Here is a 16814-nt window from a genome sequence, read left to right as displayed (position 1 = left end):
AAAAGATCTTTTTCATCTCAATGAATAGGACATTTTTTAAAATTGTAAATTTTTGTCTTGAACTGGTAAAGCTGTTGTCCATGCAGATCAAGCCCTGCTTCCTAAGCATTTGTAGCTGAAGTTCCCCAGTTCAAATTTTTGCTGCTTGCTGTCCAATACAGAGACAATGGAGGGTCCTGCAGGATACAAGACCCATCTGTCCCACAGGCCTTCACTGTGGGGGAGCAGAGGGAATTGTATACATGTGGAGGGGTTTGCACTGGGCTGCATTATGAAATGCAGGTCCTGTGACTTTGAAATCAGATGTTACCTATATGAAAAGCATGTTAACTGTATATGCAGCAATGAAAAAAAGAAATTTGAGTAAGAGCACCAAGCGTAATAACTGAAAATATTTTATTTGACATGAATATCAAAGTAGGAATCTCAACTTTTACATTTGTAAATAATACAGGTGACAAAAGTGCAAAGTAAGACATGCTGAAAACATCTATGCCATTCAGTAAATGCATGGACATGCGATATAAGGTTGCAAACTACAGCACGGCGATATCCTAAACAGTACACAATTATCCTGAAGAAATTAGGCAACCATGTTTTGTTTCATGGCATTCTCTAACTTCTGACCCTTTTACATAAGACTGTTTTGTGCATTGCTAAGGGCATTGGGATGGGGAACCACCACAAGGTAAAATTCAGTCATTATTCACTTCTGAGTGATGCGCATGTTTACACCTAAGGCCCCTGAAAACCCCAGAGAGAGAACAGTGACTGGACTTCATGGACTGTTCACATCAAGAAGAAATTTCACAGTTTGAGAGGTGAACTCAGAAAAGGGAAATCCTGGCTGATGATCAAAAGATTTAAGTAAATCTCTTAGAAAGGAGAAAAGGTTTTGTCTAATGCTCCCCACCGACCCTTTTCTCGTATGCTTTTAAAATGTCAGTCTGAAGCAACTTTAAAGTGTAGCTGTTTTCTTTTGGTTCAAGGTTGCCATTCCCCCCTTTCTTTTAAGGCACATTTGTAGAAATCTTTGAGGCTGACAGCCAGAAGTTACCATTTACATGGCATTCAGTTACTCGAGCTTTTTATTTTTAAAGAGAACTTTTTTTTCTGTATAAAGTTTTCCTGATCTTCACAGAGCTGTAAAGGCAAAAAGAAGTCAAGTGCAATACACAGCATCTTTGCATAGTTTGTGCAGAGGAAGAACTGACAGTATTGGCAGGCTCAGATGTTCACACATTACTACCTGCTGAGGGTAAAGGCAGTACATTAAGTGAACAAAGTCACTTCATGGTCACTGTTGAGTCCTTGTGATGTTTAAGAGCCTACAAATAATTTGGTGTCTACATGCCGCTGAGAATGAGCGAGGGTGTTGTGGGAGCCTCACTCTGAGCACCTTTGAAAAGCTCAGTCTGCTAATATGTGTTGTTGCACATGCCTGAGTTTTGCAGGGAGAGAATTCACCCAGTTCCTGGAGCAAACCCAATTCATGTGCTACCAACCATGTCTCTGCCAGAATTCTCTGTATCATTTTCAAGTTCAAGTATTTGTAAGCTGGGCTGCTTAGCCACTGGTCCTGCAAAAAGGTACATGCAGGTGGGCAGGCAGGCAAGCAGTCACCAGAGTCCCATGGAAACCTGTTGGAGCACCCAAATCTGCCTGTACCAAGCCCAAGATTAGACCAGAAAAGGTACCAAGAAGCTCCTGCTCCCCATTTTGCTCAGAGCCAGAGCTCTCACCAATTTAACTACAGGTGTAATTTTATACGGATGTGGCTAAATAGGTCCAGTTCTGCATGCAGACACTCTTATAGAGGTTTCAGTGCCTCTGGTAGATTTACAGATGCCAGTTATAATAACCAAACCAGTGAGAGCACCTGCCCTGGTTTAACTTCACATAGATATAACTTGTGTGCATATACAGCCTTTGGAAATAACAGACTGAAGGACAACTGCATCCCACGCGGACTTTACAACCCATTATTGGGGTCTTCATCCAGACTTCAAACGACAGCCAGCGGCCCAGGAACTAAATCTGAATAAGGCACAACCAGTTTGAACAACATAGGGGCTCTTCTACAGTGAGAAACAACTATTTGAGCTGCCCCACTCTTCTCAGGAAACAAAGAAGAGTAGAGGAACCATTCCCACTATGTAGAGATTCAATTCAACCACCAGCTGGCAGGAGTGAACTCAACAGGCACCACAGGCCTCATCTACAGGCTACTGCTCCTCTTTGAACCAAGCTCCAGCTTTGCAAGTTGCTGGAGCGAAGTATTAACAAGAAAAATCACAAAAAATTGCCGGAGAAGTCATTGTTGCTTTTGGTTGAAATACTGAACACTTTCCAACCGCACTCAATGCATTGATTTTTGAGGGGTTCTCATTTTGTCATAAAATGAGAAAGCAAGGCATATATACAGCTAGCACTGGTTCTTTTGTGTATTTAAAAATAAAGTATTTTAAAGATCTCCCCAACAGCTAAAAAAATGGCTAAAATTTTAACTAGGAATAATTTCCCACAGCATAACTGACACACTTAGAAGGGGCTTTGAATAACACAAAATAAACCTTGTGTTTACTATTCTGTTAGTACCAAAGCATTAAAGGAGTGCAAGATTTTATGGACAAATATAAGGAGCAAAGTTAATACCTGGCTTATATACAATGAAGCAGCCTATCATTATAAAGATACATCATCATTTATAAAGACACATTGTTTTTAAGGCTTAGTTTAACAATTATGCTGCACCCTAGCTTAATCAGGGTATTAACATACTGTAGAATGGCATACAAAAATTACTTAAAAAAAAACAATTTATCCCACAAAATCTTATTAAAATGTCCCAGCAACACAACAGTGAATTCAAGTTTTATGTACAACACTGCAAGAAAAATATTTTCGTTTTTATGAATCTTTTACAATATTTCAACGAGGTGATAAACTTTTACAATAGTAAACAAATTTTGGTAAAGGTTATTTAAGAATGAGATTATTGTTTCATCCCCAATCACAACCCATTTGCCTTCCTTAAAAAAAAGGGAAAGGATGAATCTTTCTGCTCTACAGCAAGAAACATCTTTACATTCAGAAGAAGGTTTATCTGGAGACAGAAACTGTGCTGATCACAATATTTATTCTACCCATTGCATCCTTCCATTAAGATTTCCATCATTTCCTGCCTGTGTAGTGCTTAATGGAAGATGGGTTCCCAAATTACTTAAAATCCCCTTTGAGATTACACAAAATGGACTATCTGTAAAATTTAAGCTAGATTTTGTTTTGGTAGATGTTAAACAAGAATATATGATACTGCCTCCATTAAAAAAAATCTAATACAAAGTGTAAACTTGTACAACTTCAGCAGCATTTTCCAGTCCTTCATAGCATAACAACAGTAATGAATTTAAAGCAGTTTTTCAATCTACCTAATTTAAAGGATGGAGGGGTGGGGTCAGGGGAGAATATGGGTACTAACTGCTGATTCACCACAGCTTGTGATCAGTAAAATTTGCATACAGCTATTAGCAAGGGGAGCACTGCAGCAAATATATAATATCCAACATTTTCTGGCAATGTAAATATTCACAACTCATATTTACAGATCTTAAATTTATAAAAATAATGTAGAGCTAGAAAGTTGTATAAAGTCAAGTTTGGATTAAAAAAAAAAATCTAATTTTTCCCAGCCGTTTTGGGAAAAAAAGCTCTGTATATTCGAATGAGGCTATCTTGTTCATTTTGATGAGAGTACAGGTCCTATAGATCCGACGTTCCTGGTAAATCTTCTCATACGAAATCATTTGATATGCCTCTGCAACACTAACTTTTTGGTGAGCCAATATCCACTAATATTTTTGTGTATAAAGGGTACTTGTCAGTTCTTAGAACCTTATAGGATAGACTGTTTATACCATCAGAATTCATTGTCTCTCTTGTGTGAGCAATTCGATCAAATCTGTGAAAATAAAAAAACATAACGTTAACATCTTAATGCCTTCCACTTCCAAGTTGCATATCAAATCCTCATGCATTAGAGCTTCAGAGCTGAGTGACCACAAGAATCAGTTCAAAGGATTTCACAGATTTCATAGACATTAGGGCTGGAAGGGACCCCGGAGGATCATCGAGTCCAGACCCCCGCACCAGGGGCAGGAAGTCAGATTAAACACTCCACGTTAATCCTTAAGAAAAAACTTAGGCACGAGAGCAAAGTACATTGTGTGCAAGCACCTGTGTGTTCAGGCCTTGAACACTGAACAGGAAAAAGTACAGTGGTTAGGGTTCTCAGCCTTTTCTATTTGCTAAGAAAGGTTCAGCAAGGGTAGAAAAATACCTCTCTGGGTTGGGCTCATTTTTCTGGTCTCTTGAATGGCGAATCATTCGGCATTTCCCAATTATAGCATCTGGGCGAGATATCCCCATACCTTTAAAAACGAGTCTGCAAAAGTAAACATATGAAAAGTTTATTAATACTCCTGAAGAGCGAGTGAATGAGTGTACAGGTAAAATTGCTTCTACTACAAACCTGGGCACTGGTTACAAGAGCAGACTGGAAAAAGCCATCTCATTCAACAATAAAGCTCCTCAAGATAAAGCCATGCCTAAGGTCATGCCCAGACAGATGCTCCTTTACAGCCACCCACAAGACAGTGTTATGAGCAGGGATCCGGGTTTTTAACTTCTCACAGAAAAATGGAAAAAAACCACAGATTTTACACTTTATCGGAGGAAACCACGAATTTTTCATTTTACCAGAGAAACCCACAGATCTGTAAGGGGCTGGGTGGGAGGGAGTGGGGGGATGCCAGTCAGGCAGGGGATGGTACATTAACATGGCCACCAGACAGCCTGGAGAGCAGCTCCCGCAGGTAAATTGGGGAGAGGGGGGTGGGCCTGGCCGGCGGATATTGAGGTCCCCATAGGGAGCAAGGGAGGGAGTTGGGTACAGATGGGGCTGTTGCCCAGCCAGGTGGTGCATGGGGCTTGGGGCCCAGGGCTGCATTATACAGCCTCAGGGCCCTGGCATGGAGTGGGACTGGGCCACAGGCAGCTCCCCACTGCTGCACACACTCCCAGGGGGGCAGGACTCATGTCCCCCATATCTGTGCGCAGGATGGGGGCAGGCTGCCTGTGGGCTCCCCACCTTGCTGCCTTCCCCCAGAGCCTCCATAGCCCAGCAGGAGTGACCCAGTTCTGCAGGGGTGGTGGCACTGGGTTGTGCCCCTTGCTGCTGAGGACGTCTCACCAGGGCAGTGTGGAGCTTGCAGCAGCAAGATCCCAGCATGGTCCTGCCCTGCCCTACAGCACCTGGTTGCACCTGCTGGGCTGCAGAGGCTGTGGAAAAGGGCAGCAGGGTGGGAGCCCAAGCCCGAAGTGGGCAGCCCAGGCCTGCCCCCACTCTGTGCACGGATCTGGGGGGCATGGGTCTCCCCTGTCCCACAGGAGTGTGCACAGCAGCAAGGAGCCACTCCCCCACCGAAGCCTGCAGCAGGCAGGCAGCAGTGGAGGGAACTGGGTTCTGCTTGGCTGCAGCAGCTGCCACCTCCTGCCGGGGACAGGGGGCTGTGGACCCAGGTCCCTGGCTCCATAGCCGTAGCAGCTGGAGGCCCCCTCTGGCAGGGCTGGGAGTGGCACCAGCAGGGCTAGGGGGGCTGTGGGGAGGAATGAGGGACTTTAATTTTAATCATGGATTTGGGGGTTTTTAATCAGAGAATCTGTGATTTTTTTTAACAGGGAAAACCAGGATCTCTGGTTATGAGCAAGTTAGCAGACTGAACCAAATTGCAGTCTGGCACATGACAGACCCCTGTAGATACCAACAAACGGAGGGACTTGCAGAGCAGGGTGGGTGATGCCATTGCTACACTGCAAGGAGAAAATGTAATCTCATTTCTGTGCAGGGGGGTTACATGTAATTTCAGCCAAGTCAGTGGCAGCAAGAAGGCCCCAATCCTGTACACTGCTGAGCACCTTCATATCACCCAAGCTCCAAAGGGAGTTTAGAGGATGGGTCTCCTCTTTGTCCATCTCACTGGGAAGGCAGTGTGTATGCAAAACGCTACTTGATTTAAGCTGCTGTAAACATGGATCCAGGCCTTAAATTGGGTGTGGGATGAAATCTGGTTCCATTTCTACCTATCTTTACTGGGGGAGGAAGGGGTTGGGAGAAAAACCTTGTGTGGATCATGAATAAGGAGCAATCCCGTTTTGTTTACAGACGTGGCCACATCACTTTTAACAATTCAATTAGACCTAGGTTTGGACATACCAAGTTTTCATAAAGTTGACCTGGAGTAGGCATTTCTGAAAAGAGGCTCAAACAGACAGGATCGGGCACCCTAGCTCTCTAGACAGACTATGGGACTTGTGGGCACTTTTGCAGGTCAGTGCTAGATGGGGCCACAGGAGGAGCAAACAGAAGGGACCCTGATGACATCTTAGTGGTTAGAGCACTCTGCTGGAATGAAAGAGCTTTGAGTTCTGGCCCTTGCTCACAGAAACTTGACAAAGGGATTTGCCCCAATGCTCACCCCAAACTCTCTATGGTACTGGAGGTAAGGAAAGAGTTTCCTGACACGAGGGCTGAACTGTGGTTCCTCTCAGCTTGGCCTTCCCAGTTTGCTGTCTCCAGCACTGGATAAGAGTCTCCTACACAGCAAAGAACGAAGAAAGGACTGTCACCTTTCTGCAGCTAAACCCCTGACCCTGCTCCAGCGTTGAGATCAGTATTATGAACGTATCCAGTTTGGAGATGGGAAAGGGAGACTGTCACTCCTGATCACACACATGCACTTCACTGGTAAAAGCTATTTCTCTTCTCCTTGTGGACCCCAAGCTATGCAGGCACCCAGCAGGCTCCCAATACCTGCTCCTGCAATACCACTACTCACTGGCTGCTTGTAAGCTCTGTATTTCATACCACCATTGTCTGCCGCTTTGTGGACAACCAAATCTCATGCAGGCGTGGAAATGAACACTTGGACACATTTCCAACATACATGGTTCAGTAGAACTCTTTACCTGTTATAAATGTCGTCATCTTCACCACCCCAGCCCCAGTAATTGTTTGGAAACCCATTGATTTTTAAGAATTGTTCCTTGCTTAAAGCGGACACGCCTCCAAAATACTGATTGTAAGGTAACCTGAAAGAAGGGGAAGAAAGAGTTAGTAGTGCACCAAGCCTGGAACTGAGAAAAGCCATCCCCTACCCCCAAGTGACTCCAGGGCATTGTGACCCTCTGCCTTCCAAGACACTGAGGACAGCAATTTGATCCAAGTCTGTACCAGCAGTAAGTCACTGTCTAACATCCAAATTAAGCACAATGAGGGGTAGGAAGCCAAGACTCTACCCATTTCTCCTACTCTGTGGCTGGAGCAGTGAGCAGCCTGGCGCACTTCTGCATTCCCAGGGAGGTGGTACAGGCACTGGGTTAAGGATAGGGTTGGAGCCTGTGCAGATTAACCAATGGTATAGTGAAGGGGGCAAACAGGGCCACCGACACCTTGTCATAAAGTTTAGGGTAAATATATTAATAAATAAATATTTAAAGTGCAGCATTAAAAAAAGGAATCTGGCAAAGTCTGACAAACACTGCAAATAGGTATGTCCCCCGTGACCAAACTATTACTCATCACTGGGGATGATGTTTGTTGTTCATTTTACAGAGGGCCATTTAAATAATAAAATGATTGTAAGGGAATTTTCCTTGTGGGGTTTAAGAGAGGAGTCATTCTCTTGCAGAACTAAGGAAGCATTGATGTAGTCCACATGTGTATTGATGTAGTCCAAATTTGTATTTATGAACCTATTTAAATGTGTTCAGAACTACAGCTCACCATTTACAGTTCACTTCTTTGGTGCTTTGCTATCTGTCTGAATTAGAACTTGATGGGCTCCAGACTTTCCATTTGAAATACATAATGGAACTAAAAAGATCTCTCTGAAAAAGATCATATCCCCTCCCACCCCCGCCTTAGCAAGCCAATATTGAAGACTTTAAAATGATTCTTGCAGGGGATAGGAAACAGCTCATCTCATTCTTATTTATTCCCCAGGGAGGTTCAGATGGGAGGTTTTGTTTTTGGGCTGTTTTTTGTTTTTTTTACTTTAAGCTTCCAGGACTGGGCATATAATGGAAAGGCTACCCCTCTGACAGAGGTATGTAACACTAAGCTACATCTGAGTAACAAAGCAGGCCACACCAAAAAGCTCTCACCGAAATCCAAACTTGTCCATTGACACAGAGAGGTGCCTTGGTTGACTATAACATTTGTAGATGTTCCTGTCATCCATTGGAATTAGGTCCACATCACTAAATACAAAGCAATCATAGTCATATGTTTTCAAAGCCTCTTTGAAGCCTATGTTCAGCAGTTTAGCACGGTTAAATTCTTCATCTCCATCCTAATTCAAAAAAAAATAAAAACAGTCAAGCACCTTAAAGAGACAGGTTAGCATTAGCAAGTCCTTACCTGTTACCAAGTGCCCAGTCTACCCCAGCCAATATGCATAACCACTAGAGTCACTCCCAGGCCTCATATCTTGGCTGTTGTTATAACCCAGTGAAGAAGCTGGTCACCAAGGTACAGAGATTGCTTTGCCAAAATGCTCAGTTCAGTGAAGTATTGCATCAAAAGCAGCTCAGAGAAGTGTAGGGGAAATGAACTGCAAGTAGGACATAACTATGCTCCCACCAGTGACTGGCATGAGAAATCTGTAGGAGGGGTCATTCCCCTGCTAACTACATGCAACGTCTCAACACACAGATGAAGCACAAGCAAACAGGTGAGGTGATATAGAACAGCTCTCTTTGCACAGTGGAGTGCTTTCATGTACAGAAGCTGAACCACATATAGCTCATGGTCAGATTAAGCAAGAAAGCTTCCTTGGTGTCCATGGGTGACTGGTGCTGCCTTAGTCGGGGGGGGGGGGGGGTGCATGCCCCCTCCGCAACCAGTCAGCAACTGGGGAGACAAAAGAATTTAGCTGAGTGAGACATCAGTTCACTGAATGTAATCCTTGCTTGAAAGATAAAGTGAAGCTGGAGTGACCTCTCCAGGGTGAAAAAGACAGGGCAGTGTATATGGAGACAATGAGTTACCCACATACTAGTGTCCCCCTCTCAACCTTGCTAGTTTAATCCAAAAGAAAGGCAGGTTCCAGTACCTTCGGAACCAGGTTGGCCACAGGAACTGCTGGAGCAAAGGGTATCAGCCGTTTGTCTATCAAGGCCCCACTCCTAGACTGGCTGCTGACCAGGGTTACAGCCCAGTCCACCTTATCATGGAGTGGACTTCAGTTCCACAACTTTTTGGCAACGTTTCCTCTGGCAGGGGTAAGATTAGTACCCTCCTCTAAGGTGCTCTTCTGCCCATGGCCATTGGCACCCTAGAGGTTGCCATGTTATTTAACTGCAGCTCAGCACTCAGTGGTAAGAGTCAGAGGTAGTTCTGTCCAAAGAGGGTAGAACATCTCCCTCAGGGATTCAAAGATACTAAATTGTTTAGGAATAAATTGGGATAAAGGATAAGGCAAAAGGATGGCTTTGTGGTTAAGGGAGTGGGGTATCTGGGTCCTATTCCAGTCTCTGCCAGACTTTCTATGGAAACTGGCATGTCAAAACCCTGATTTACCAAAGTACTTACTCACCTGTTAACTTGATCTAGGGAGTTGAGCATATGCTTAATGAAAGGGAAGCACAAAATTAATGTTCTTTGTAGGTGGGCAACAGGATTATCCACTTGCTTAAGCATATTCAGAAGGGCTTTTGAACAGGGGTCTTTGTCTCCATGCCTCAGTTCCTCATTTTCAGGGTGGGGATGACATCTCCCAGAAGTGCTTCCTGAGGGTGCTATAAGGAAAACTGCCTCAAAAGTTTGGGGGCATGTCTGGGGAGGGTCACATGTTCTGGCACCATGATAAGCTGCTGAAAAAAGACTTGACAGAACAAAATACAAATGCCTGCAACCTGCATTTAATCAGGGACCGCACCATCCTGATCAGCTAGTGACCTTGGTAGCCTTACCAAGGCCCTCCCCCACCATTCTTTCTAAAGGTCTGAGGAGACAAGTATTTGACTACACCCACACAAGGCAGCATTTCCAACAATGTGCAAGTAACATGTACTACTGGTAAAGAAAATCACTTCCCAGTCCCCCTGCACCCTGCTGCCAGCAAGTTGGGCTCCAAGAAGTCTGGACTGCAAAGTGCAGAACCCAACAGAATTGTGCCTCTGCAAGTAAGTCTTGTCCTGCTGCTCTGCCAGCTGCATATCAGTAGGTATCAGAACACAGATGTCAATCTATTAGGCAGGTAGAGGATATCTTGGAATGCACCTGGAACAAGCCACAAAGCTTATGGTAGCCATACTTCTCTCATGCTGGATGCACTGTCCAGCCAAATTAATAACCAGTTGGGAAACTCATTATTCCAGGTGGGATAAGAAAATGAGGATATGATACAGGAAGCAATGGAGAGCAGCTCCATGCAGGTAAGTCAGGGGAGGTGGGGCTTAGAGATAGGAGGGGCAGACTAAGGCTCCCAAAGTGAGGGAGGAAGTGGGGCAGGGACTGGGGGCACTGCCTAGGGTGGGAATGTGTGGCTGTGGGGCTGGCTGGGGAGTGAGATGTTAAGGCACCCCCTGCCCACCAGGCAGCAGTGGGGGCAGCGACAGCAGTGCAGAGTTGTGCCCCCTGGCCACACAGTCAGAGCTGGGCTCCCAAGGATACAGTAGCAGGGATCACGCATTTGCAGTAAGGCTGTGAGAGGTATGTTAATGTGCTGAATTGGCACATGTGAATCTAAAGTTACTTTCTGTTGAATCTGTTAATGCCATGCAGGTATAATACTTTTCATTCCATCCAGGAAGAGCACACACCAACTGCTGCAGCTTCCTTAGCCTGACGAAGGGTTTTTGAACCCGAAAGCTTGCTTAATAACTATTCTCCAACCATTTGGGTTGGTCTAGTAAAAGATATCAAATTCACCCAAGGAACCTTGTCTGCCTATATCCTTAGACCAACACGGCTACAACCTAAACCCCTGCATGCAGGTATAATGTTACTTTATGTTTCTAATACATTATGTGTCTGCCAGTCTACACTTGTAGAGCCCCGGCTCCTTCCCCGCCTTCCACCTCAAGGTGCGTGAGCGCCCACTGCCAGCAGTGAACCAGGATGGGGCTATGCGGACCCCGATGTGGCTGCTTACAGCCTTCCCGCTGCCAGCTATGAGCAACCCAGACTCTGAGGCTGGCAGCAGTGGCCTGCCTAGAGCCTGAGTCAGCTGTGGCAGGTGGCCAAGAGGCTGCAAGCGGCTGCACTGGGGTTCATAGAGCAGTGGCCCAGCTTGCTGCTGGTGGCAGGTGCAAGTGTGCCTCTGGGCAAATGGCAGGAAAGGGGCCTGGGGCTGCGCTGCTACAAGAGGGCCCCTCACAGCTCCCCTGCCCCTCACCCCTGGAACGCCAACATCTTAAAAGTCAAGGTTGCAGGTGTTTTTGGCACTCTGCCTAAAAATGTTGCCAAACCCTGGGTCAGAAAGAAGCAGAAAAGGCAGGATGGAATCTAGAGCGGGCCAACTGGCTGACAATTCTCCCCTTTGACATCACAGCTCCCTGCCTTAAGCAAATTGTGGGTGATTTCCTAGAACAAGCCTGCCACACCCACGTAGGTGAATCAGCTACCATTCAATGACAGAGCAAACCTGCTCTTTTACCCCTGGTTTAAGGTGACAGTATCTTGCAGTCTAGACACACACCAGGTTGGGAGCCCCAATGAGAAAAAGCTGTTTTTGAGATTTAAACCCACTCAGATATCTATTAGAAATCTATGGTTCTGCTTCAGGTCAGAGAGGTTTGGGGCGACCCATATTTCACTATGCTGGTTATCAGACCATGATCTGTTCATCTCTGTGGACACAAAGACCTTAACTGGTCTGGGGAGAGATGGTCAGTTACGGTTACATGGGGCTTGCTCCTCTCCCTCCTTCTCTCCAGTATCTAAAATGCATTAGAAGGCAGCTTGGTAAAAAAAGGTGTGCCGCCACCTCTTCTGATGGAGCCATTTTCTGGGAAGAGTTGCTGTTCTTTTTTCAGGGATGCCATGTAATTGAATGGGATGAGAGGCAGGCTTGCTTACTAATGGAAAGACAAGAAGTTCACAAGACCCTCTGTTGAGATGTGGCCCTTGCTATGGAAAAGTTTGTGAACACATTTCAGCAAGCATACAGTCCTGGACCATAGCGGACAGGTCATACATTGGGGCTCCTTTTTCCTTTCCTTCCTTAAGGGCTATGTTTCTCAACCGGTGAGAATTTGGAATCATTGGCAAGGTTATAGATGCCAAGATTTATACATTTCTCAGTAACCCAAGAGCTACAGAGGGTTTTAACCTTCTATTCATCCCAAAACTTTCAAAAAGAAAAAAAAAATGCAGAAGTGGGAAAAAATACTTTCCAAGCTACTTGGCTTTATACTCCATTTCTGGGGTAGGAGGTTGAGATACAGATTAAGTAAAGAAAATAAAAAAGTTAGAGACAGGATCTAACACATGGGTAGGCCTCAGCAAGCATTCCTGAGTGTGGCACAAAAGGCATTTTGCTTGGCAAGTGCACCATGGGGCAGATGGCGAGGGGCCATGAGGAGTCCAACCTTTGTTGTCGCAGTGCAACCCCGGTCCTTTCCCTGCTGTCCACCTCAAAGCATGTGTGTATCCACTGCTGGCAACAGTGTATTCACTGCTCCACAGACCCTGGTACAGCTGCTTGCAGCCTCCCTGCTGCATGCTGCAAGTAGCCTGGGCACTTTGCAGCAGGGGCTTGCCCAGAGCCTGGGCCAGCTGTGGCAGGCAGCCAGAAGGCTGCAGGCGGTTGTACCCAGGTCCATGGAGCCCAGGCCTGGCTAGCTGCTGGCAGCAGGTGCATGTGTGCCTTGGGGAGGATGGCGGGGAAGGGGCCAAGGTTGCGCTGCCACAACAAGGAGTGGACCCCTTGTGACTCCCCCACCATCTGCCCCTGGTATGCCAACATCTTATTGAGATTGCAGGTGTTTTTGGCACTCTGCCTGAAAATGCTGCTGACCTTTAGTCTAAAACTTTTTCTCTGGTTTAGTATCCCTTCATTGTCCAAGTTTTCACATTAGCTTCAGTGACACAATTCGTTGTATGGAAAGAAACTAGAGTTCGGCCCTAAATAATGTTCTCTTTGACTGAGGGGAATGTGACTGCATACTAGATTGGGTCTGGCAACATAGGCAGTTTCCAGATGCAATATTGCTTGGTTACTGCCTGTACTTAAGGAGAAGGCAAACACTACAAGTCATGTGGCACTTTTGCTAAAAATCAGTGTTTTTGCTGGTTTCCTTCTCTAGCCTCTAGTTGCAGAAACAAAGTCAGGTCCAAAGGATGACATGTTTTGTGTTGCGTACTAGCACACACATCTTATGGGGAATTTCTAGTACCTTTTTCCAGCCTAAGGGAGTTGATAACCCTAGCACATCCTGGAAGCATACAGAAGGCTGATATAAAGGAATTTACCTGGCAGCTCTTCCTGGAAACCAGACTGATGGCTTGCCCTTCCTCTATGTGTACCCTCTGGCTTCCCAATAGCCCCTCTTCATCATGTCAGATGAACCTGGACAACTGACCAGCCAAACTGACCAAGGTGTCTTGTCCTTGAGAATCCCCCAGTGTGGCCTTTCATATTAAGGGGCTCACATTACTAAAAGGGAAGAAAGAACAAGGAATGAATCTTACAGCTCAGCTGCCACCAGACAAGTGGCAAACACTCCTGTCTAGCTGAGAGCCTGTCCCCTTCTTCCCTTCCATGTAGTCACAACCAGATAGCAGAGAGAAGCAGATGGACATACCTGAATCACAGAATCAGAGAAATTAAGGGCTGGAAGGGACCTCAAAAGATCGAGTCCAACCCCCCTGCTCTGGGCAGGAATACTTCTGAAATGATCCCAGCAAGGTGGCTGTACAATCTCCTCTCGAAGGTTGGGGACTGCACCACCTTCCTAGGAAGTCTAGTCCAGATTCTGGTCACTCTTACCATAAAGATGTTTTTCCTTCTATCCAACCTGAAACCATCCTCTAACCGTTTATGGCCATTGCTCCTTGTCCTCCCCTGGGGAGTCCTTGCAACAGCTCTAGCAAAAGAAATCATCCAAACAGATTGCAAACTTCAGGATCTGCAGTCAAGCACCTTGTATGTCAGGCATGGAGGAGGAGGGAACTGTCAAAAAGATAACTTCCAAAGCTCCTCAAATACATCCCTCTTACTCTCCAGGTTGGAACAACCAGCTCAGCAGGCTAATCCTTCATTTGTCTGGGCAAGAAATACAGGATAAAGACCTCTTCAGAGAGTCAAGTCCCCACGCACAAGGCTCTCTCAAAGGAAGGGGTGAACGGAGACAGGTTTGCATGGATATCCAAACAATTCTTCTGCTTTTCCTTTGTCATTCCAGGAAGGAATATGTATGTTATAAGGTGGGCAATCACCACAGGAGAAGAAAGGAAAGGGAGCCTCAGAAAATTTCTTCTGGTTTTCAACACAGGCTAGAAGCCTCTTCTGCTTTGTGAGAGAAATGAGCAGGAAAACAAAAGTCAGACAGGACTTTCTATGGAACCAGCTCTGACAAAGAAATTGGGGTATCCACGTCCAATAGGTCTGCTTTGAGGCACTTGGACACAGATGGGAGGCTATGAGGCCAGTGTCTTCTGTATGGCTCTGAAGCCAACAAATTAAGAAGGAAAGACAACATCAGAAAGTTCCTTTATGTTTGGAAAAATCTCCTAGGGTATAACTGGGCAAAATGCTGCCTGCCCAGATTATTTGCCAGTAGCAAAAAAAAGGGTCACTGAGAGCATCCAAAGGTATTTGACAGTGGAGGAGGAATTCACAAACCCACTGGAATGCTTAGGCAAAGCAGAATTGCTGCTGATGAGTTACACGCTGTGTCTACCAAGATTACAAAAAGCACAATGCATATCCACTGACTCAGGCTTCTGCATGGCATCCCCCTCAAGGATGGCACTAGCAGCTGCAGAGAACAGGGGATAGGAGAAGACCTATAGTGCTATCCAAAGAAATGTTTGGTCTCTAGACAAGTCCCAAAATTTCCACTTGATGACAGATAATTCATTGCAGCTACTGAATTTAGGATCACAGCTGTTCAGAGTTTGGTTTGTGTCTTTTGAGCAAGAGTAATATGGCTCTATCAGGGTTGGGGGGTAAAAATATAGATTAGCGAGTTTTACATACAACTCATTTGTGATTCATCATTGGCAACCATCAGTCTCAGGAGACCATGGAGATTGCACTTTTGGTAGGTTATTGGGTACCAAACACAGCTTCTTGAGTGGCTGAGTCTGATGCATGACAAGCAGACCCTTCAGCAAGTTGCACATACAAACTCAGTTGATTCTGCGCCAGCATGCCAAGTACCGTCTTGTCTTGCCTGCCTCTGATGCCTCTTCTCCATCTCATCAATGTAGGCCCTGCTTCATGGTGGCTCTCCACTCACAGTGGTACAAAGCAACTGATTCCCAGCGTTGGCCACTGATGTGCAGCTCACAAAGGTTCTTCTTGCAGACATCAACAAAACAGTTTCAGCCATCCAGGTTGACGTTTGCCAGTGGCCAGCTCAAGACTATGTCCTTGGGGATTCGGCTATTGCTCATATGATTCACATGTCCTAACCAGTGGAGGCGTCTGTCTCAGAAGCATGAACATACTGGGTTATCTTGGCCCATTCCAGAACAGTAAGAAGTTGGAGATTTTGTCATGCCATGTTATCAGAGACATCGAAGGAGGAAACTTCAGTTTTCTTTTTTCCTTGGCATAAGGAGTCCCTGCATCGTGGGTAGTGCCAACATACTCTGTGTTGAGGTTTAACATCAAAAAAAGAATTTGTTTTACATAGATCATTGCATGAACATAACTTGAGCAAACGTTGCCTGTTTTCGTTCATTTTGCTGACAACATTGGCGCCCAAACAGTGAGGCCAGGCAGTGTGCTTAATGCCAACCCTTGAATTGAAGTCTCCAAGCAGGAAATTTTTTCATTAGGTGAAATTCTACTGATTAAGGGACTAAGCTCACCATAGAAGCAGTCCTTTGATTAGGATGAAGTGGTGAGAGTTAGAGCATACGCGCATAAGAGATTGACAGGACAAGAGGCAGTAGTGAGTCAAAGCATTATTAATCTTTCCGAGACTTTGTTTAGGGATTCTATTGCAAACAGCGGTTTATTTTTGACTGCAAAGCCAACATCATATTCTGATTTCTTCAGGCTGTTTACCACACCAGAAAAAGGAATCGTTCTTCTCTTTCAGGCAGCCACTGCCTGGTAGTCTGGTCTCTTGTAGAGTGACAGTATCGACATTCAGTCTCAGAAGTTCTGCATCAATGACTGCAGTTTTGCATGTGCTGTCAATGGTTTGGGGGTCGTCATACCTGGTATCACTGTACATTCAATCCTAAAGACTGGAGGTTGGAATATAATTTTTTTCTTCACATTTTTTGTAGTAGCTGGTGCTGCATGATAGTAGTCTGCTTTCAAGTTGAATCTCTAAGCTCCAAGCACCCACTGAAGCAGCAGACTGTGGTGGGAAAAACACCTTACTGGCAATGGGCTACCCAGCTTGCAGTTTTTTAGGAGGTGTGTGACAATCTCTGGCACTTGGATCTAGGCCAATCAATCCATGGCTTATAACTGGTAACTGCTGACTCCCATTGTTACAACATGTTGGTGAAGCTGGAGTAACCTCTCCAGGGCTCAAAAGCCTGGGCATTTGCTAAGCGAATTAGC

General features: G+C 45.4%; 1 protein-coding gene across 1 annotated transcript in view; it reads right to left on the bottom strand.

The window, feature by feature from the left end:
* Positions 1-379: 379 nt before the first annotated feature.
* B4GALT1 (beta-1,4-galactosyltransferase 1) overlaps positions 380-16814 on the bottom strand; it is a 54783-nt gene continuing 38348 nt past the window's right edge. The window contains exons 3-6 of the mRNA XM_019490652.2: positions 8224-8411; positions 7027-7149; positions 4340-4444; positions 380-3961 (exon numbers count right to left, since the gene is read on the bottom strand). Of these exons, the coding sequence (XP_019346197.2) occupies positions 3826-3961; positions 4340-4444; positions 7027-7149; positions 8224-8411 (552 nt within the window). The 3' untranslated portion in view covers positions 380-3825. The remainder of the gene's footprint in view (positions 3962-4339; positions 4445-7026; positions 7150-8223; positions 8412-16814) is intronic.

Source organism: Alligator mississippiensis, chromosome 3, assembly GCF_030867095.1.
Source record: "Alligator mississippiensis isolate rAllMis1 chromosome 3, rAllMis1, whole genome shotgun sequence".
NCBI lineage: Eukaryota > Metazoa > Chordata > Crocodylia > Alligatoridae > Alligator > Alligator mississippiensis.
The sequence above is the reverse complement of the archived record's forward strand: the minus strand, read 5'-3'. Positions and strand labels throughout refer to the sequence as shown.